Here is an 18,508-nt window from a genome sequence, read left to right on the forward strand (position 1 = left end):
ACAAAATTGTCTGTCTCGTAGAATCAACAATTACAGTTTTACACAAACCATTAGTCAAAACAACTCCATTGTAGTTTAAAACATGATAAAAAAATAGCAGGGACATGATCAAATAACACCCTCCATTTCATTTTGGCCCTAAAGTAGGCCCAAAAAACATGTTCTATGTGTTCATTTTGTTGACAAAAAGGACATATATTTGAATGAGTCTTCAATGTTTCAATCTATTTCCAATAGGTAATTTATGATTTTAAATTTTCCATGCTAGGATTTTAGCATTAACCTCAACTCTAGATCTCCAAATTTGTAAGGATAAACTCCTCCATCTCTTTTCCATAAACTTGTAGCCCCATTTACTATTAAGTCCAGGATTTAGTTTCACTTTAGGTAAAGCCTTAAAGTAGATTTTCTTCAAGGGAAAACAAAAGAAAATACTTCTCCCCAACCATACCCAATCATTGAAAACACTACACTAAAGAGGCCTACATAATTTCACAAGAAGATCCACATACACTAGGGACTTCACAAAGATAAGAAAACCTTGATAACCCTTTTTAAAACCAACTTGAATCCAAGTATTATGTAAATCAACCCAATCCAATGAGCTAAAATCCCAATTATCACCAAATTGCTTCATTCCTTTCTTGGAAAGGTAGTGTACATATTTTGGAAAGTTGACCGTTAGAGGCTATCCATGGTACTGAATATGTGTGTTCCACCAAATGGAAGAAAAAGAAAAGTTGAACCCACACCAGAGAAAATCCTTCCAAGTTAATAAATCACAAACTTGTTGCCATGCATTCCAAATAGATTGCAAAGGAACTAAAGTGTTCAATTGAAAGAAGGGGGACATCAAAAGCTTAACAGTCCAACCAACATCTTGCCATTTGTTTTAATAGCAGCACAAGCAATCGATGTCGAACTAATATTTTTCAAGGCTCCTCCCCATTCACAACTTTGAAAATCCATTTAGAAGATAAACAAACACCTCGAGTTTTAAGATCCAACACCTTGAACCCACCTTTAACATTTAGGTTGTATACAATGTAACCAAGAGGAATCTATATAGCTTGGCTTGCCATCTCAATTAGACCATATGAACTGTCGAACTATTTTGTTAAATCATTGTATCCCTTTTTAGAAGGCATCCAACAAGATGAAACATATACACGAGAAGTCATAAATATACTATTGACCACCTAAATTTTTCCAATCAAATTTTTATTTTATTTCCCCTATTAAAAATCTTATTTTTTAGCTTAAGAAAAAATAATTTCACAGGAGAGACTCCCAAGCCAAAGGAGAAACCCAAAGGGAATACACAACACCTTAATGAATTTTTTAACGGGAGTACACAACACCTTTAAATGTATTATATCAATATTAAGTAATATAAAAGAGGCATGTAATTATTAGTTCCTGCCTATGGTGGGAATACTTATGCATTCATGTCATCCTAATATCACATTAACATTAATCAATCAAATTAAAGAATTTAAAAGATTATATGAAACTTCAAATGTTTATATCTTTTTCTAATTTTTCATTATTTTATAAATCGCATTTTCCATACATTCTATTGCTCCATACCATTTTTGGTGGGGGAGAAAATTAATTTTTTTCAACAAAAATACAATTATTTTATAACTACTTCATTTTGCATTAATAAATACATTAATTACAACTTTATCTTTATGACAAGTTGATAAGATTTTTTTTTTTTCAATCATTTTAACTTCCACCTCACACAACATGTCTAATCAATATTAATTTTTAATAGCAATATAATTTCAATATGTTATATCTTTGTATTTGAATTTATAATTTTTTTTTAAACTTTGATTTTTTAATAAAATTAGTTAAATTATTACTATTATTTTACTTTTGTAAAAATAAATTAAATAATATTTTTTAAAATTATATTTTATAATAGTGTTTGTAATATGTATAATTGATAAATGTTACAATTTATAAATTATATCATTTATTATTATTAATATTTTATATTTAAACAATTTATCATTTAGTTCAAATATATTTAAAACTTAAATATATATTTTAATATTAAATTAATAATTATATTTTACAACAAAAAAACATGCTAAAGGAAATAACCACAAAAAATAAATAATTCAATTCTAAAAGATATGTAAATTATTATTAAGTTTTTATAAACTATGTATTAAAATTAAATAGTTATATTCTATTTTTTATTTATTACATCATATTTATTCATCAAAATTTATATCTATTTATTATTTACAAATGTACATATTAAATTATATAGATATTATTTCATAATTAAAAATTAATTTTGGAAATACAAAACATTAAATAGTAAACCTTCTCTAATTATGTAAAATTAAACAATTAGTTTTATTTATAAAATATTTTTATATTTCAATACATTTCATTTTTTCTTATACAAATGTGAGTTTTAATATAAAAATTAAATTCTTCATTTCATTAATTAAAATATAATATATTTTAATTTTTCATTATAACCATGATTTTATTTTGACTATTTGTTTTCAATTAAAAAAGAGGTGCTTTGATAGGTAGTGGAAGCTTCTCTGAATTTTATCTGGTTTCTCTCTTTAGATCTATAGAACTTCGGCCGCCTACGAAATGAAGAAAAACAAAATCTTGTCATTAATTTATTTGAATTTCGTCTGACCCCTCACAATTTGACGCAGTTTGTAGCCGCGATTGTTTTGAGATATAAATACAAATCACTCTTTTTGTGCTAGCAAAATTGATGCAAACCAATTTTAGCTGAATGGAAACTTCAAAGCGCAGTCGGCAGCAGTTTGAAGTGAGTGCAGGGTCTGATTCAGATGAAGACGAAGCCCCGAGGTAATTTACTCCGACCCTATTTCAGTAGAAAAAACCTAACCCAAACAAAGGAAATGTGTTTTGAAGTTGGGGTTATAACAATTGCCTTCCAGGCAGAAAAAACCAAGGTTTCCAAAGGGCAAGAAGCAAAAGTCAGTAGATGAACTCAATAATATTCAGAATGCAAGCACAGGGGGCCCTGTTAAGGGCACAGACCCTCGTTTGGCCGCAAAACAGCGTGCCAGCCGCCGCAGGGATATGGCCGAGGAGCTCCTCAACGCGCGGGACACTTCAGTTCTTGATGACATTGGCGCCGCAGAGGAGGAATATCAGGTTTGTTTTACATATGTCTACGCTGCTATGTTAGCTTTAAAATTTTGATGGAAATGGACGATGTATGTTTAGACAAAAGAAAAAAAAGCTACGATGAATATATTTGTTCCGTACAAGAAGGCTGGGAGCTCTACTGCCAAGTCACAACCTTTTGAAAAAGATCAAACCAACACGGAGCTGTGGAAAGGTTAGCTTAATTAAAACTAACCTCGTATCTGTTCTTTCTTTTATTATATGTGGCTTACTTCCAAACCACATTTGCAAACCTCTGAATAAAAAAGTCATTTAGAAAATACAGACATGACTATTGCAGAGCTTTCTCCGAGAAACACTAGGCCTAAACCTCATTTTCGTTGCAGTTAACCAGGACAACATATGTTTTGAGCAAACATAACAGTTCCTAGGTATTACTTGGCATTTCTCATAGTGTCCATAGTATCTTATTTTTATATTTCTGAATAACGCTTAATCTAGAGTGGTTCTACATAAAGGGGCGTTGTTTGCCAAATTTCGAGTCTTACATAAAACTTAAAATGCGTTACGTCATTCCCGAGTTATCAACTGACCATCCCAAGTTTAATAATTTGACTCTCTGTCACGAGATGATTGTCTCAAAGTCCATAATTATGTATTTTTCAAGCTTCAAATCAGTCTTAAGGTCTAATGTCTCTGTTTGAGGCATTCCTTATTTTTTCCCTAAAACAATATATCCAACTCAAGTTGAGAATTGCATTATATTTCTATATTTTTTTCCTTATATCTTTTTTTATTGTTAGGTAATGGGCCAAAGCCTAGGTTATTTATTATATTTATTTATTATTGTTGAGTGAGATTTATTATTATTATGTGTTAAGCTCGAGTAGATTCAAACCCAAGATACACAGATGAAAGGCTCACAACTTTACCATTGTGTTGTAGGCTCCCGCCTATATTTTTAAATATTTTTACCTTATATTAATAAATATAATTCTAATTAAAAAATGGTGAAATTTTATCTTGATATTCAATTTATATTTCTTTAAATGATTTGGAAAATAGAATTTATCTCAATATTCTGCAATAATTCTCCATAAAAGATTATTGCCAATTGGAAAGTACTTGGATCAATAAATCATGAATAAATCATCAATCCTCTGTAAATACCTTGCGAATCTGCCAAATTAGAAGACCCCCTTCCTAGCTTAATAGTGACGGAGCCAAGGACTTTGTTCCTAGTTTGTCAAAGGTAGGAAACGGCCCTGGCTCTCCAAACCTTACTGTACCCCACGGGCTCAAACTCTGTTTGGTTTGCAAGTACTTATCAGAATTCAAAATTGATATCTTGATGTATTTGATAGATCATTGCAGATTTCTTGATTTCCCTTTATTGACATTTCTTGAAGGATTGATGAGTGGATGCTTGAATGTTGCTTGAGAGTGAATTGTCGCATGAATGATTGAGGTTTTGTTTAATTTTGACTATTTATATAGCTGAATGGATTGATATTCTGCGATGAATTTTTTAAATGATGATTATCCCTTCGTTTATCCTTCCTTGATTCTCTCAGTGAAATGAATTATGATTTGTACCCATTTCTTGAAGTAGTCACCAACCTTCACAAGTAATAAGTGATTGCCCTTCATTGCTGCCTTCCATCTTTCCCTATTTATGATTTATTTACATAGTAACAAGAGGACCCCCCCCCCCCCCCCCCCCCCCGCCCCCCCCCCCCCCCACGAATCGCATCGGGGATGAGGGCGCACCAGGGACTTGGGGACTTGGTTCCCCCATCCCAACAGCGACACCAGATTCCACCACCTCCATTGAGGATGGGGGGATGTCTCGGTGTTAAATATTTGCTGATTTGACTATTTATGTTCAATGTTCGATGTTCCAATTCAATGCAATGTTCAAGTATTTACTCTTTTACATCTTTATAACTTATTTTGCAATACATCTTTTCATAACTAGCATTTTAAGTACCATATGTATAGTATATACAACCCCTCCCCCCTGTCCCCCGCCGCCGTCCCCTGCTGTCCCCAAATTACGGCCACTTTGTCCCCTTGTCCCGGAAACTTTACCCCTTGTTCCCCAACCCCCCCGTCCCCTAGGGTGGTGTAATTATGTTTATTTATTGTGATGTCCTTGGTTAGATGCCAGGTTAGCTAACTCAGCTATTTGAATTTCACTTAAAAAAATTAGATAAATAAATTATTAATATATGGAATTATTGCTTATATAGAATAACGGTTCCCTTAGAGCTGACCTTGTATAAGTCTTTGCGGTTAGTACTTGGGTCTACATTGGCTATGTAGTCTTTGGAAGGATTGGTATGTATTCATGCGTTGGGTGAAGGATCAAGCATTGAAGGTTTTTGATTACTCTCACATTAAAGAAGTATATCGAGAACTTGGATGCAACCTAACCTTCTCGTACTAGTAGGATAATAACTCTATCAATTCTGTCTTTCAAACTCATAATTTTTACTCCTAGTCAATTAATCTCTACAACCTATAGTTTGGTAGTACTTGATTAGGTATAGGTGTGATTTAGTAAGGAGGCTTTAAGAAGGATTTGAGACCACAAAGACCTCACAATAGTTCCATGATAATTCACAGGTTAATCCAAGGTTCTGGAAACTAGAGCTAGCTGGAGCTAAGTTATGCACATATGCAAAATGGTGATCATTCCTTGACTTGTAATCATACTATTATAGGCTAAGTGTATCTAACAAGTCCCTCATTGGCAAGTTTTTAACAATAATCCAAGTCATTTCTTTCTCAGAGAAGATGGAGACTTCATGAGCATGTATTTTTAAAGGTGTGATTCGACAGACAAAGAGTCTGGTGGAACTCTAAATTTTGGCAAAATTCAGAGCCTCTATTTGTGATGTTAGAAACTTGACAAAGTATTATCATTGATGTTTAGTAAAAATGTGTGAACAAGAACATTACTACATTGTTAGCAATGCAAAACAGGAGTTGTAGAGAATCTATGAATGGTTTGACCTTATTCAAGATTACCAACAAGCAATAAAATTATGAGTTCTTTAAATTGGCTGGAAAGAAATCATTGATATACAGATAAAATACACTGTAACAGAAAAATCATATGAAGGATAATGAATTGGGCACGTGTATGCACTTCTGCAATTTGTCATTTGTGTGCTTGTTTATGAACTCCACTCTGCAAAATGATTAATGAATCTCATTACCGTTACATAAAGGATGGCAAATTGCAGAGGTCAATCAGATGAAGTTTTGAGCAGCAATCTTTATCTCATAAAATTCTACAATGAACATTATGTCTCTTATTATTTGAAAATTCTATTGTTCACGAAAAATCTGTCCTTCACTTGGTTGGGACAGTGAAGTAGGACGTGAGTAATTCATTGTTGTTGCCACACATGCTTCAGATGTGCAGATTAAGTGCCATTGGTTTATCAACAATTAATCTGAAGCAGCGTTGAAGACTGCGATAAGTATATGCACGCACAGAAACAAGTATTGATGATTCACAACAAAGGAGTAAGGAATGAAATAGACATCAAGGATATACACATCTCCAGGTGCAATGGTGATATTCAGAAATTTGCAGAAGTCGGGGCAAAATTTTTATTGGAATATATGCTGTTAGATACCTAAAACAATCGAATATCCTGTGCGTATCCAGAGCTGCCATGTGCCGTAAAAGTCAAAAACGTGTTTCAGATTATGGATGCAGGAATTATGATGAAGGAACACGAACACTACCAGAAGCGGTAACCAGAGGTATCAGGGATTAAGTCAGAAGCCTTGCGATTTAAAGATACTGATGAAGCATATCCAAAAAAGGGATCCTGTGCGCAAGCAAATTCTTTGCCGGCATGAGAGACGAGATTAAAGTAAAATTAGGGGGCCGATGAACTTCAGATAAAGTTGATAATATTATAGCCCGATAATGTAAAATTAGTTGGTGCAAATAAAAGTAAAGAAGTATAAAGTAATGGTTCATAGTTTGAAAGAGATGTAATTTATTTATGAAGAGACTTGACTCTTGAATATCTAAAGTATAAATATGGGGCGGTGGTGAGTGAACAAAAATAATATTTCAATATTCGAACATTCATTCTGAAAAAAGCATTTTATATTACTTGTATGGGGGATAAGGAGTTTAATATGACTTTGTAATATAAATTCAAATATTTTATTTTAATAATAAAATAAAAAGTCCTTTGTTTATTTCTAAATGGCATGGAGATTTAAACTGCAGATAAATTGTCCTTTGTAATTAATATTTGAAATTCTGTATACAATTTAAATATCAGATAAGTGGACATTGTCATTTAGCATTTTAAATTCGATCATCACAGATATTGTGAAATATCAAATTGTTTCTGTATTTTTGTCCAGAGGAGTTAAAGTTTAATCTGGACTAATTTAAGATTGCGTGATAATTGGTTTGTCGCATCTTGATTTTTAAATTGTTGGCAGTTCAAGTGCATAAGAACTTTATAAAGTTGTATGTGAAAATTTCCTAGAAGTTGTCTCTATTGCCCGGATGAATAGAGGCATTGGTCTTTTGATTATTGAAGTCGGAAAATCTATATTTTCCTTCCTACAGGCATCAAATTCATTATTAACAAATCCTGTACAAAACATTCAATTATTTCAAGTACTCAACATTCAGTTTCAGTTTCATCGAGTTCAAGGACCTTGCTAGCCAGAGAACTCCAAAGCTTAAATTCGCTTTAGAAAAGCTCTAAACCAAGTGATCAGGTTCGAGGAGGAGGTCTACCTGCCTAGGTGTAGCGGAGCTTGAAGTGCAGGGGAATCAAGGTGATCCTCGTTTGTTGGCCAGAACTGATTGCGGAATCCTATCGGAGAAGTGACAGGCTCTTGGATTTCTAATCTGCGTTTTTGGGAACCAACAAAGTCGATTGTAGATTTGAAGGAAGCAACTAATGATCGAAATAACATGCTTGACTTGCAAGGTGCCATTCAATTACAAGGAAATAACATTCCCAAGGTGTTAGTTTCTCTACAATATCTTTTTGATTGGCATGATATGTACATCAAGAGAAAAGTGTAGGAAGAAGGCAAAAGTTAGTCTAAATAGGAAAAGAAAAGTATTGTCTTTGAGGAAATTCCAAAATTTAGGCAAATGCTACACTCCAAAAGGAAGAGAGAGGCTAATGGCACTATTGATAATATAAGGATGTCTTTTGTTGGTGCTACGATGGTTTGAAACTTTTGTGCCTAGTAAAATGCAACACTACATTCCATTTGGCGAAGAACAACTTCGTTCAACAAAAACAAAGACCCTTTAATCCAAAAATCATTGGTACCATGTTTGGTGAAGTGAAAAGATGTTTAAATGTTTAAATCTCAAATCATATACCCAATCCATTATTTTGTGTGGGTAGCTAGTATTGTGCTCATGTAGAATAAAAATGGGGAAACAAGGATTTGTGTGGATTTTTAGAACTTAAATTAAATATTGTTGAAAGATAACCTACCCATATCCAATCATGGATTGAATATTTCAGATTGTGTTAGGCTTAGAAATTATGTCAATGCTTGATGGTTACCTAAGATGCAACACAATTGTTGGTGCCCTCAAAGATTTAGAATAGGACGCCATACCTTCTAGTGGTCAATGGATCTTTTTATTTGACAACTTGGGGAACAAATCATAGTGATCTATCTTGATGGTTTTATCATAGTTAAACTCGCCAAGGCCGAGGAAAAAAAAACTTAAAATCTGCTTAAATTTAATTAGAAATGCATTATTTTATTTTTATTGCAAAATTCAATGAAGAGATGCATCCAATAAGTCAGTAAATGAGTACATAAAAGAAGCATTTCCAATTTAAATATATGTAATTGATTTAAATTTCCAAATGGGTACAAAATGGCATCCTTGTGTGTAATGCTTATGGCTGGTAGCCTAATTAGTGCAATGGCACCTAAGCATATCAAGGAAGATATGAAGGCTCATGGGATGTCCTATGGACCATTGGGGAACTTATTAGAATGATTTGGACCCACTTGTAAAGCCGTTGACCTTGGTAGGCACTTATACGCCCACTTGGTCAAACTTGGTTAGAGGGTCTCTAGTAGTCTCGAAAGGAGTAGAGTAGGTCTAATAAGATTTTTTGAACCATGTTTGGTCATTTTGATGTGTCCATGCAATGTGTAGAGTCAAGATGCACAAAGGTGCAAAAATGTTGTCAAAATGTTGCATGACAACTTTTGTGTAACTTTTGCACAAGATTGACAACTTTGTCCCAATGATCACTTATGGTCAAATGGCAGTTGGGGGCAGTTGTAGTAGTTGAAATAAAACCATATAAGCGTTTGGTGGTCGAATTGAAGTTGTTGAAGTTTTTGGCAGTGGAATGCAATAAAAACATATTGGTTTCCTGTCAAATCTGTTGGTTTTGCATTGTGTACGAATTGTTAGAGATTCATTGTCAATTGTAATGATTATGGATGCATAGAACAACGAATTAACTCTCATTTGCAATTAGTTTGGTGTGATTTGGTTTAGTTGGCAGGGAGATCCATTCATTTTCCCAAAATTTGTCTACCAACCCTCGCCTACCTAGTGTTTGGATTCAAATGACTCTAACTTGACTTTCCACCCTTGGAAAATTATGGCCTTTGGTAGAAAGTCAGGTCTATAAATATACCATAGGAATATGAAGGTTTTATACATGGAATCAAGTTCCATGAGGACATTGAGGAGTTACTGGTGTTGATTAACTAAGCATCTCCATGTGGCTGGTTAGACTGTCATAGAAATTGTGTTTGTATAGGGATTGAATAGTGAGTTATGCATGATCTAGTGGTGGGTTTGGTAGATTGGAGTGTGGGTAGAAATGATCCAATGATTGGTTTGCAGAGATCAATCCATTTGTGAGGTGTTGCTTTGGAAAAGTGGTCTAATTAGCACTTTAGGCCTAGGCAATCAGTCTAATTCTTTGTCTTTGTTTGGAAGCATCAAGAACCCATCTTGACATATGCCACAAGTGTCCAAAGGGGTATTCTAAACTATGATTGGTTTAGTGAGTTGTTTGGGGAAATCCTAAGTTGTGGGCCAAAAATTGTAAAAGGGAGGGGCTAATAGGAGACTAGGCCTAATTGAGGCATTCTACCCTTGGCACTTGAACCAACTCTATTGGGTGATTGGGTTGGGTCAAGAAGTTTTTCTTATGTCAAAGTAGGATGATTAGAGGAGTCTAACTCATTCTCTTGGAATTTGGAATAAGGATACCTAATGTACCTAGGGTTACGTCTATTTGGCATAGTGGTTGGAATTAGGGCACTTGATGTGAGAAGTTGTATCTACTTGAATGGTTGGGATGTCGATATTAAGATGACTAAAGGGAGTGTTTTAGGATTGTAAAGAGCCTCAAGGAAGGATAGGTTGTAATAATCCAATTGTTAGATTGCCATAAAGAGAGTTGTGGGTGTGGTGAACCTAATTATTGTTGGAAATTTGTTCAGTGCTTCCCTCGGGATTCGTGACAAGGGCTTAACCGACTCCTATGTACTATAAGTTGAGTGGTTGTATCAGGCATTAACAGATCAGTCTTTTGGTGTAACGACAACCCCACTCTAACAAGTGGTATTAGAGCTTGGTCACAGGTTCGAATCCTCAAACCCTCGGGTAACACTGAGGGGAGATTGTTTGAAATTTGTTCAGCGCTCCCCTCGGGATTTGTGACAAGGGCTTAACCACCTCCTGTGTACTATAAGTTGAGTGGTTGTATCGGGCATTAACAGATCGGTCTTTTGGTGTAATGACATAGAGTGGGGTTGTTGTTACACCAAAAGACCGATCTGTTAATGTCCAATACAATGCCCGATAAGACCGATCTAACAAGACTTGTTAGAGTGGGGTTGTCATTACACGAAAAGATTGATTTGTTAATGCCCAATACAACCATTCAACTTATAGTACAGGAGGCGGTTAAGCCCTTGTCACGAATCTCGAGGGGAGCGCTAAACAAATTTCCAACAATCTCCCCCTTAGCGTTACCTGAGGGTCTGAGGATTCGAACCTATGACCAAGCTCTGATACCACTTTTTAGAGTGGGGTTGCCGTTACAACAAGAGACCGATCTGTTAATGCCCGATACAACCACTCAACTTATAGTACACAGGAGGCGGTTAAGCCCTTGTCACGAATCCTGAGGGGAGCGCTGTTTACCGTATGGGGTAAATAGTTTAATGCATACAAACAATAGACAAGAACATGTAAATAGTAATACTCCTTTTATTATTCGCATATATGCCGAAGAGATTACACAGCGCTTCCAATGATCCAAAGTCCATTTTGGACGATGTACATATACCATTCCGAAGGGGTGACTCAACAGTCACGCGTTCTTTCAGATGCTAATCTACCTGTCGACTATTTTATAATTTTACCGACAACATGCTAATATTCTCGTCGGCTATTTTATAACTTTACCGACAACATCATCCCCCCCAAAAAGAAAAGTTGTCTTCGGATGACAATTACAAAATATCCACCCGTGTCGCTTTCTCTGCTTCCAACTCTTGGGTACACTGAGCCAAATGTCGTTGTACTGCCTTCAATTGGATGATCAGCTCCTCCCGAGCTCTCTATGCATACACCAAGATAGCTTCATGTCCAACACCTACTCCAAGTGCCTCAAAGCATATCACCCCTCTCGAAAGGCTTGCTCTGTTGTTCTCTTCACCTCTGGTACATAGACACTCCATGCTTGCAACAACTCCAGGTCTCATCAACTGGTCATACTTCCCACGACTGATAATTGGAGCTATTGGGGGTCAAGGGGTAGTGCCCTAGGCGTGCTCCCTGTTGTGATACAGGGTGGGGTCAACAGGCAGCAACTCCGCCGCCAAGACCAAATTAGCACTCTCAAAGCCACACAAAATTCCATGGAATACACCTTTTATGTGATTTTCTTCTGATCCCACACTATTTCTGGCAACTGCCTATGTTTTACTACTTGTTTATGTCTTTCCCTTCCCTTGGGCATCATGCGTTATTCATTTTGAACATTTTTTATTTGTCTTTTTTTTTTGCTCTTTCCCTTTTGACTGCTTCCTTCTACCTTCTCTTTTGATTGCTTCCTTTTGCTGATCTGTGATGGTATTATTTGCAGAGGCCACACAAATAATACTTGTGGGTGCTTATTCCGTCCTCTTCGGTCACTCGGAAGATGTCTGCAAAACCCAAACCAAAATAGCTCTCCCAAGATGACGACCTCTGCCTGTGCATGCCCCTATAGTGGTAGTGCCTTTCATCTCCTGTTTTGCATGACCATACGGCGGCAATGTCTATGAAGAGATTTGACCACTGTATGGTTGAAGATCTCCTGATATCAGCCGTCTGTATGGTATGGATGCCAGAGACTTTGATTGCCGAACAGTTGAAACCTGCTTGATTAATCTGCTGCCCGTATAGTTACGTGGATGTACGTACGGTTTTCCTAATTGTCCGTACAACTTTGCAAATGCTCCCTGTATGGTTTTTAAAACACTCGTATGGTCGGTTTTATAAACACTCCCCGTACGGTTTTCACAATGCCTGTACACTGTCTTAAGATGTCTGCACATTGTTCGTACACCTATGCTTGCCGTATTGTACAGTGTCTGTATATGGCAAGTTGCCATACGGTGCCTTAGAACATGGTGAAGATGCCGTACAATTTTGGGAAGAACCGTACAGTTTCTTGGAATGCACTAGGATGCTGTACGGTCATCGTATGGTGCTTTTATAACCTTTTTTTTTACTGCTGCTCCTCATTACTTGTCGACAGGGGAACGGTTCTCGCATGATATATTTTTAACTTGGAACCATTGATCGCTTCTGGAATTTCTTTCCCGTCCAATGTCCATAGCTTTATTGCTTCGTTATTGCCCACTTCCAAGATTTGGTATGGTCCAACCCATTTGACTTTAAACTTCCCCGGTTTGATTTCGTTTCGTCCGCTATACTTCAACACCAGTTGTCCCAGTTGAAACTTGTTTAGCTTTAGGTGTTTATCATGCCACGCTTTACGCCTATTCTGTGTCACCTCCGTGGCCCATTGTGCCTGCAATCGTCGCTCATCAAGTTTATTTAAGTTACACGATCTCTCTCTCAGGTTTTCCATATCGCCCAGTTTGTTCTCGAAACTCGGTACCATGAATTCTGTTGGCTGCCACTTCTTGCCGTCAATAACTGTATTCTTGATTTTAGAACCTTCACTCCATACTGCCGAAGCTTTTATTAAACCCTTCCTCTTTGGTTCCTGTGTAGATCGTATGATGTGTTGTCCTTGCTGTCAGCACCTTTCTACTATATTCGCGGTTCAATGTAACATTTTCTTTCTGCACGGTCTGTTTATTGTGCACCATACTGTGGAATCTTTCCTTTTTCTGGGTTTGTACTGTATGTTCTTCCCTTCAGCTTTTGTCATAACGACCTTTCCTTTTTCCGCTTCTCTGTATTCCTTCGGATATTCATTTCCCTCTTCTTTCTCACCTTCGTCGACCCTTAACATATTACAGTTCGGAAAGAGCTCGTAATCCTCCATCTGCTAGTGGAAAAGGCCGTTAACCGAATCCAAATCATCGTCCATCGATCCACCTTCCAATCGTAGGACTCCTTCCTCATCGGGTTCCAATCGCTGCTTTCCTTCATCCTCTTCTTCGGAATCAGATGATACGGCTTCTTTGCCCACCATTTGTGTGTGTAAATCAATAATGAATCGTTGTCCCCTGCTTTCCATTGATAGTGTATTCCTTCTTCTAGTCAAGCTTAACCCTTGCTTGCACAAGCCATCCCTAGCCCAAAATGGCGTCATATCCTCTCCTCTTTAGTGGGATGACGACGAAGTCGAGTAGGAACAACTGTGTTCCAATAGTCACTGGTTGTGCCATCAGGACCCTGAGAGGTTTAATGCCATTTTGGTCCGCCGTTAGTAATTGGAACGTAGGTGGCCGCAACGTGGGCTGTCCCAACTTCTTCTAGGTATCTTCTGGTAGGACATTTACCCCTGAACCTTTGGCCACAATTGTGTCTGAAAGGACTGTTCCTAATATACCCATCTCTATGACCGCCGAATGCCGTCCGGATGTGAGAGCTAGTAGCATTGGGTCCATTGCACTTGCTCCACTTTCCTTTTCCCTGCCATGTTCTCCTGGTAGTTTAGTAGTCGGGGCTATGTTCATGAGTGCTGTCCGTAGTTGAGGCATTGTGAGGATCAGATCATTTGACTTGATTGGTATTTCAATTTGTAATATCTGCCTTATGATGTTTTGTTCTGCACAGTTCCTTCTTGAGATACCGGTAGTGTCCTTCAATTGTGATTTCTCTGCCTGCGTTGCTTTCTCAATTTCTGCCCGTGCTTCTCCCAATCTCTTCTTTTCTGAAGATTGAAGGAATACTATCTTCATACTATAAGAGATAATGTATAAAAGCATCATAAAAGAAAGACCATATGAACTGTTATTATTAGTCAGATATAAATTCATTAGTGGTGGATCTGCGTACAAGTATATTGTGAATATAGCATTTGATCAGTACAAAGACAATGCCCTCGACTTCAAAGGATTCTGTAATAGATCACAAGATCAAATATTCAAATCAGATTAAAGGTGACTGGATAGTCATCAATATAGCGGACAACTAATACCTCACCACATAACTCACAACATCATATTTGATATGCCCTTACCCTTAACATCAGATAAGGAATTTAGAAACCCTCAACAATTTGTAGAGGAGAAATTATAAGTGAGATCAGGAATTATAAGTGAGATCAGATTTGTAAGGATTTGGTTAATTGCCCCTAAATATCGAGGAAGTCCAATAGGGGAGACCACAATATTAATTTTCTTGCTAGCATCCTCCCAACATATGGTTATGTGATATTCTCTATGATAATTCAGTAGTATGATTGTGGCCTGTTATGATGAGTCCTTGAAAGTGAAAGAAAGTAGTGATATTATTGTGTGGAGTAAATAATATCTTGGGCAATCCTGTGACCTCATTATATTTTTTAGATAGCGAAGGACTAGCATTGTGTTTTGATGTCCATTGTTATTAGGAACACCTATGTTGTCTTCTCAACTCACAAGAGCATCCACAACCATGTCCATGTGCGTTTCCTTGCAAGTTCATCACAATCTTCAAGACCACCAATGAGAAGGACACGTTTATTCGTGAATTTAGCACTTGTAGAGTTGTGAAGGTTGAATTACTTGGGCTAAATCAATTGGGCTCATTTCGTAAAAACTATGTTCTCTTGGAGCTGTGATCCTTGTCCATAGAAATACAACTTTATAAATTATTGAATTTAATGAATTTGGAGGTTCCAGAAAGAAGTTTGCCATATTTGATGTGATATAGAATTACTCAAAAAAAAAAAAGAGAAGTGGGAATTTTACATTTGGGGGGGGGGGGTGGGGGGAGCAATAACCAATGCTCCATTCCCTCTTGAACCTTTTTTTAAAAGTGGAGATGTCAGGGAAGGGACATCCTTTGATTTGATGCATATGGGCCTTCATTAAAGCAACTTGTATCAAAATGCACAGATATGTATTCATTAGCTTTGAGTATTACATTTATCTACTCACTGTACTCTCTCTCTCTTAATTATACGTACTATAAGAGTTAGCTGCCTTTTCCTTTATGTCTAGAGATGTTCTTGCAGGAAAGAAGGTTGATACTTTACACATGCTACTAAATATTGTGTAAACTTGATGACAGCAGCTCCAAAGAAGCTTTGATCTAGAATTCATTAGTCATCTAATGAATAGTCTAGATAAAGTGAGACTCTTGAAGCGAATATCCTTGATGATTGAGATTATGAGTACCCTTCTAGATAAAGAAGGAGTCTGAAGAGGAAACCTTGTACGGGGAGGTTAGAAGGTTGATATTATTTTCAGAGGGAATCTAACATTCCATTACACGCAACCTTGATCGGAAAAAGTCAATAGATTCAGTGGGAGTTCGACAGGCATCCTTAGTCGAAGAGAGCTCTAAGGGAGTAACTAGAAGATCTGACTTCCTAGGATCATTGTTCAGAGGGAGAATTTTGAAGTGTGATCTTTTCTCTATAAGGGAGAAGTTCGAAGTGAAATTCTTTGTAATGTGCTCCCCTTTGTGAGAGAGAAGTTTGAGGTGAATGTTGTCGGTAAAGTTATAAAATAGCCGACGGGTAGATTGGCATGTAGTCGGTAATTATTATGTAGCCGACGAGTAGAATTAATTATTTCCGAATGGGTGCGATGGTTGAGTCACCCCTTCGGAATGGTATATGTACACCGTTCGAAATGGACTTTGGATCATGGTTGTAATCATCATTGGAAGCACTATGTAATCTCTTCGGCATATATGTGAATAATAAAAGGAATCCTTCTGTGTTACATATTCTTGTCTATTGTCTGCATGCATTAGTAAACCGTTTACCCTGTACGGTAAATAGTGAATTCCTTGTTCCACCCTCTGACTTGGTTCATGGTGGTTACTATTTTGCATATGTGGATTATGCCATGAAAGGTGACGATCTTATCAATAGCTGGACCTGTTAATCATGACAAACTACATTAAGTTGCTGTCTCGGAGTGCCGGAAGTCATTATAATGAATGTATCATGATTAGACTACATTAAGTTGTTGTCCTAGAATGCCAAATATCATGATACTTGTCATGATAGAGTTTGACATGTTGATTACTAGTGATTTGATCAACTTCATTAAGTTGTTGTCCCGGAGTGCCGGAAATCAGACAACTCATATCCTATTAGGATATAACATATTCTTTTGGTAGGCATCAAGGATCTTTGATGCTAGTGCACATACCAAAAAAATATAAGTATGATGAATATCATATGATTGACATTTCTTGTTGAATGATACTTTAGATGATATTGAAAAATAAAATCCAAGTTGATGGATATATGTTTATATCATTAAATATGTCATTCTAAGAATATCTTATTGAAATGATATCTCTCTATATGCTTGAGAGCGCAATGTGTTCTATAACAATCCTCCCTAGCTAAGAGGGAGTGTTAATGTTGTAGCTTCAGTTAGATTGAATTGACGTAGAGAAAATTCTTCTTTGGTTATTGGTCAATCATCGATTAGACAAACCTATTACAATAATAGATAAGACGTCTATTATTAGTTAATGGTTATCTTGTAAATATCTTTAGCTTTAGTTTGCTTTCGTTTTTTGTTTTCTCTGGAATAGAATGTTTCTATTCTTTACGATCGTTTCCTAAGGAAACATCGTCTCTTCCTTTTGTATAAATTGACCTTTCGGTCTCTGTTATTAATAAGCAAGTATTTACCAATTACCTCGTAATATGGTATCAGAGCTAAATACTTAAATTTTTTCGGAAAAATTTATAATTTCTTCTTGAAATTATTTGTTTAAATTTTTCCAAAATTATTTCAGCTAATTTCTCCAAAACCCACCTAGGGTTTTTCTGCTTGGAGAAATTCTCGAATTACGGGTCTGCAAATCGCGTGAAAATCGTGGCCATTTTTTGGAGACTCGCGTTTTTGGGGTGAAAATCTGCATATTTCTATATCAAATCTTCATGCTCTTAGCCCTCTCAGTCTATCATCGTGCTCTGGGAAGCAGATTCGACCATTTTTCATCAAGAAATCTGAAGTTTTTTCAAGCTTTTTTCAGCTAGGGCCGTTTTTTTTCGAAACCCTAATTTTTGGGGTCGAAAATTTTTTTTGTTTGCAGATTCTTGGTGGGTTTTTCGAGAGCTCAACTGGGTTGTCGTCCATTTTTTCTGGGTGCCTCGATTTTCGAGCCAGCGGATTCAGAAAATGACAGCAAATTCCTTTTGGGTTTTTCGAGCTCTCTTTTGGGTCATTCTCTGATTTTTCTGGGTCTTTCGTATTTTTGCTTCGAAGAACGTGCCTTCACAGATTTTCACAGTTTTTCATTGAAAAACGTGCCATGGCATCTCTGACAAATATTCTGCTCGAGCATAATTCCAAATTCAATGGTCGCAATTATGGAACCTGGAAGCAACGCATCATCGCAATCTTCGAATATCGAAACACCGATCAACTTGTTCTGGGTGTTAAGCAGCGTCCGACTTCTCTGGGTCCTAATCAAGATACATGGGATCTGAACAATCGAGAGGCAGTAATGCTTCTCAAACTCTCCGTAGCTGATGACCAGCTTTCTCAGATTCCATCCGGCAAGACAGCGGCCGAAATCTGGACACATCTAAAAGGTCTTCATGAGACTTCCGACAAGAGCAGAGCCTTCTTTCTGAAAAACACTCTGTTTTCTATTGTCATGGATGAGCGCACCTCGCTCCAGGCACACCTGAATCGGATTCAGGAAATCCGTGATCAG

The 18,508-nt window shown here is 36.7% G+C and overlaps 1 protein-coding gene across 4 annotated transcripts in view; it reads left to right on the forward strand.

The window, feature by feature from the left end:
- The first annotated feature begins 2,517 nt into the window (after positions 1 to 2,517).
- The window catches only part of LOC149532442 (uncharacterized), a 73,805-nt gene continuing 57,814 nt past the window's right edge, over positions 2,518 to 18,508 (forward strand). For 3 of the 4 annotated variants that reach the window (XM_089803619.1, XM_089803617.1, XM_089803620.1), the window contains exons 1-2: positions 2,571 to 2,856; positions 2,949 to 3,168. In XM_089803619.1, the coding sequence (XP_089659745.1) occupies positions 2,780 to 2,856; positions 2,949 to 3,168 (297 nt within the window). In that variant the 5' untranslated portion in view covers positions 2,571 to 2,779. The other variant, XM_089803618.1, reaches the window with a different exon arrangement.

The sequence above is a fragment of the Cupressus sempervirens genome, chromosome 10 (assembly GCF_028749045.1).
Source record: "Cupressus sempervirens isolate cs-2001-9-10 chromosome 10, ASM2874904v1, whole genome shotgun sequence".
Taxonomy (NCBI): domain Eukaryota; kingdom Viridiplantae; phylum Streptophyta; class Pinopsida; order Cupressales; family Cupressaceae; genus Cupressus; species Cupressus sempervirens.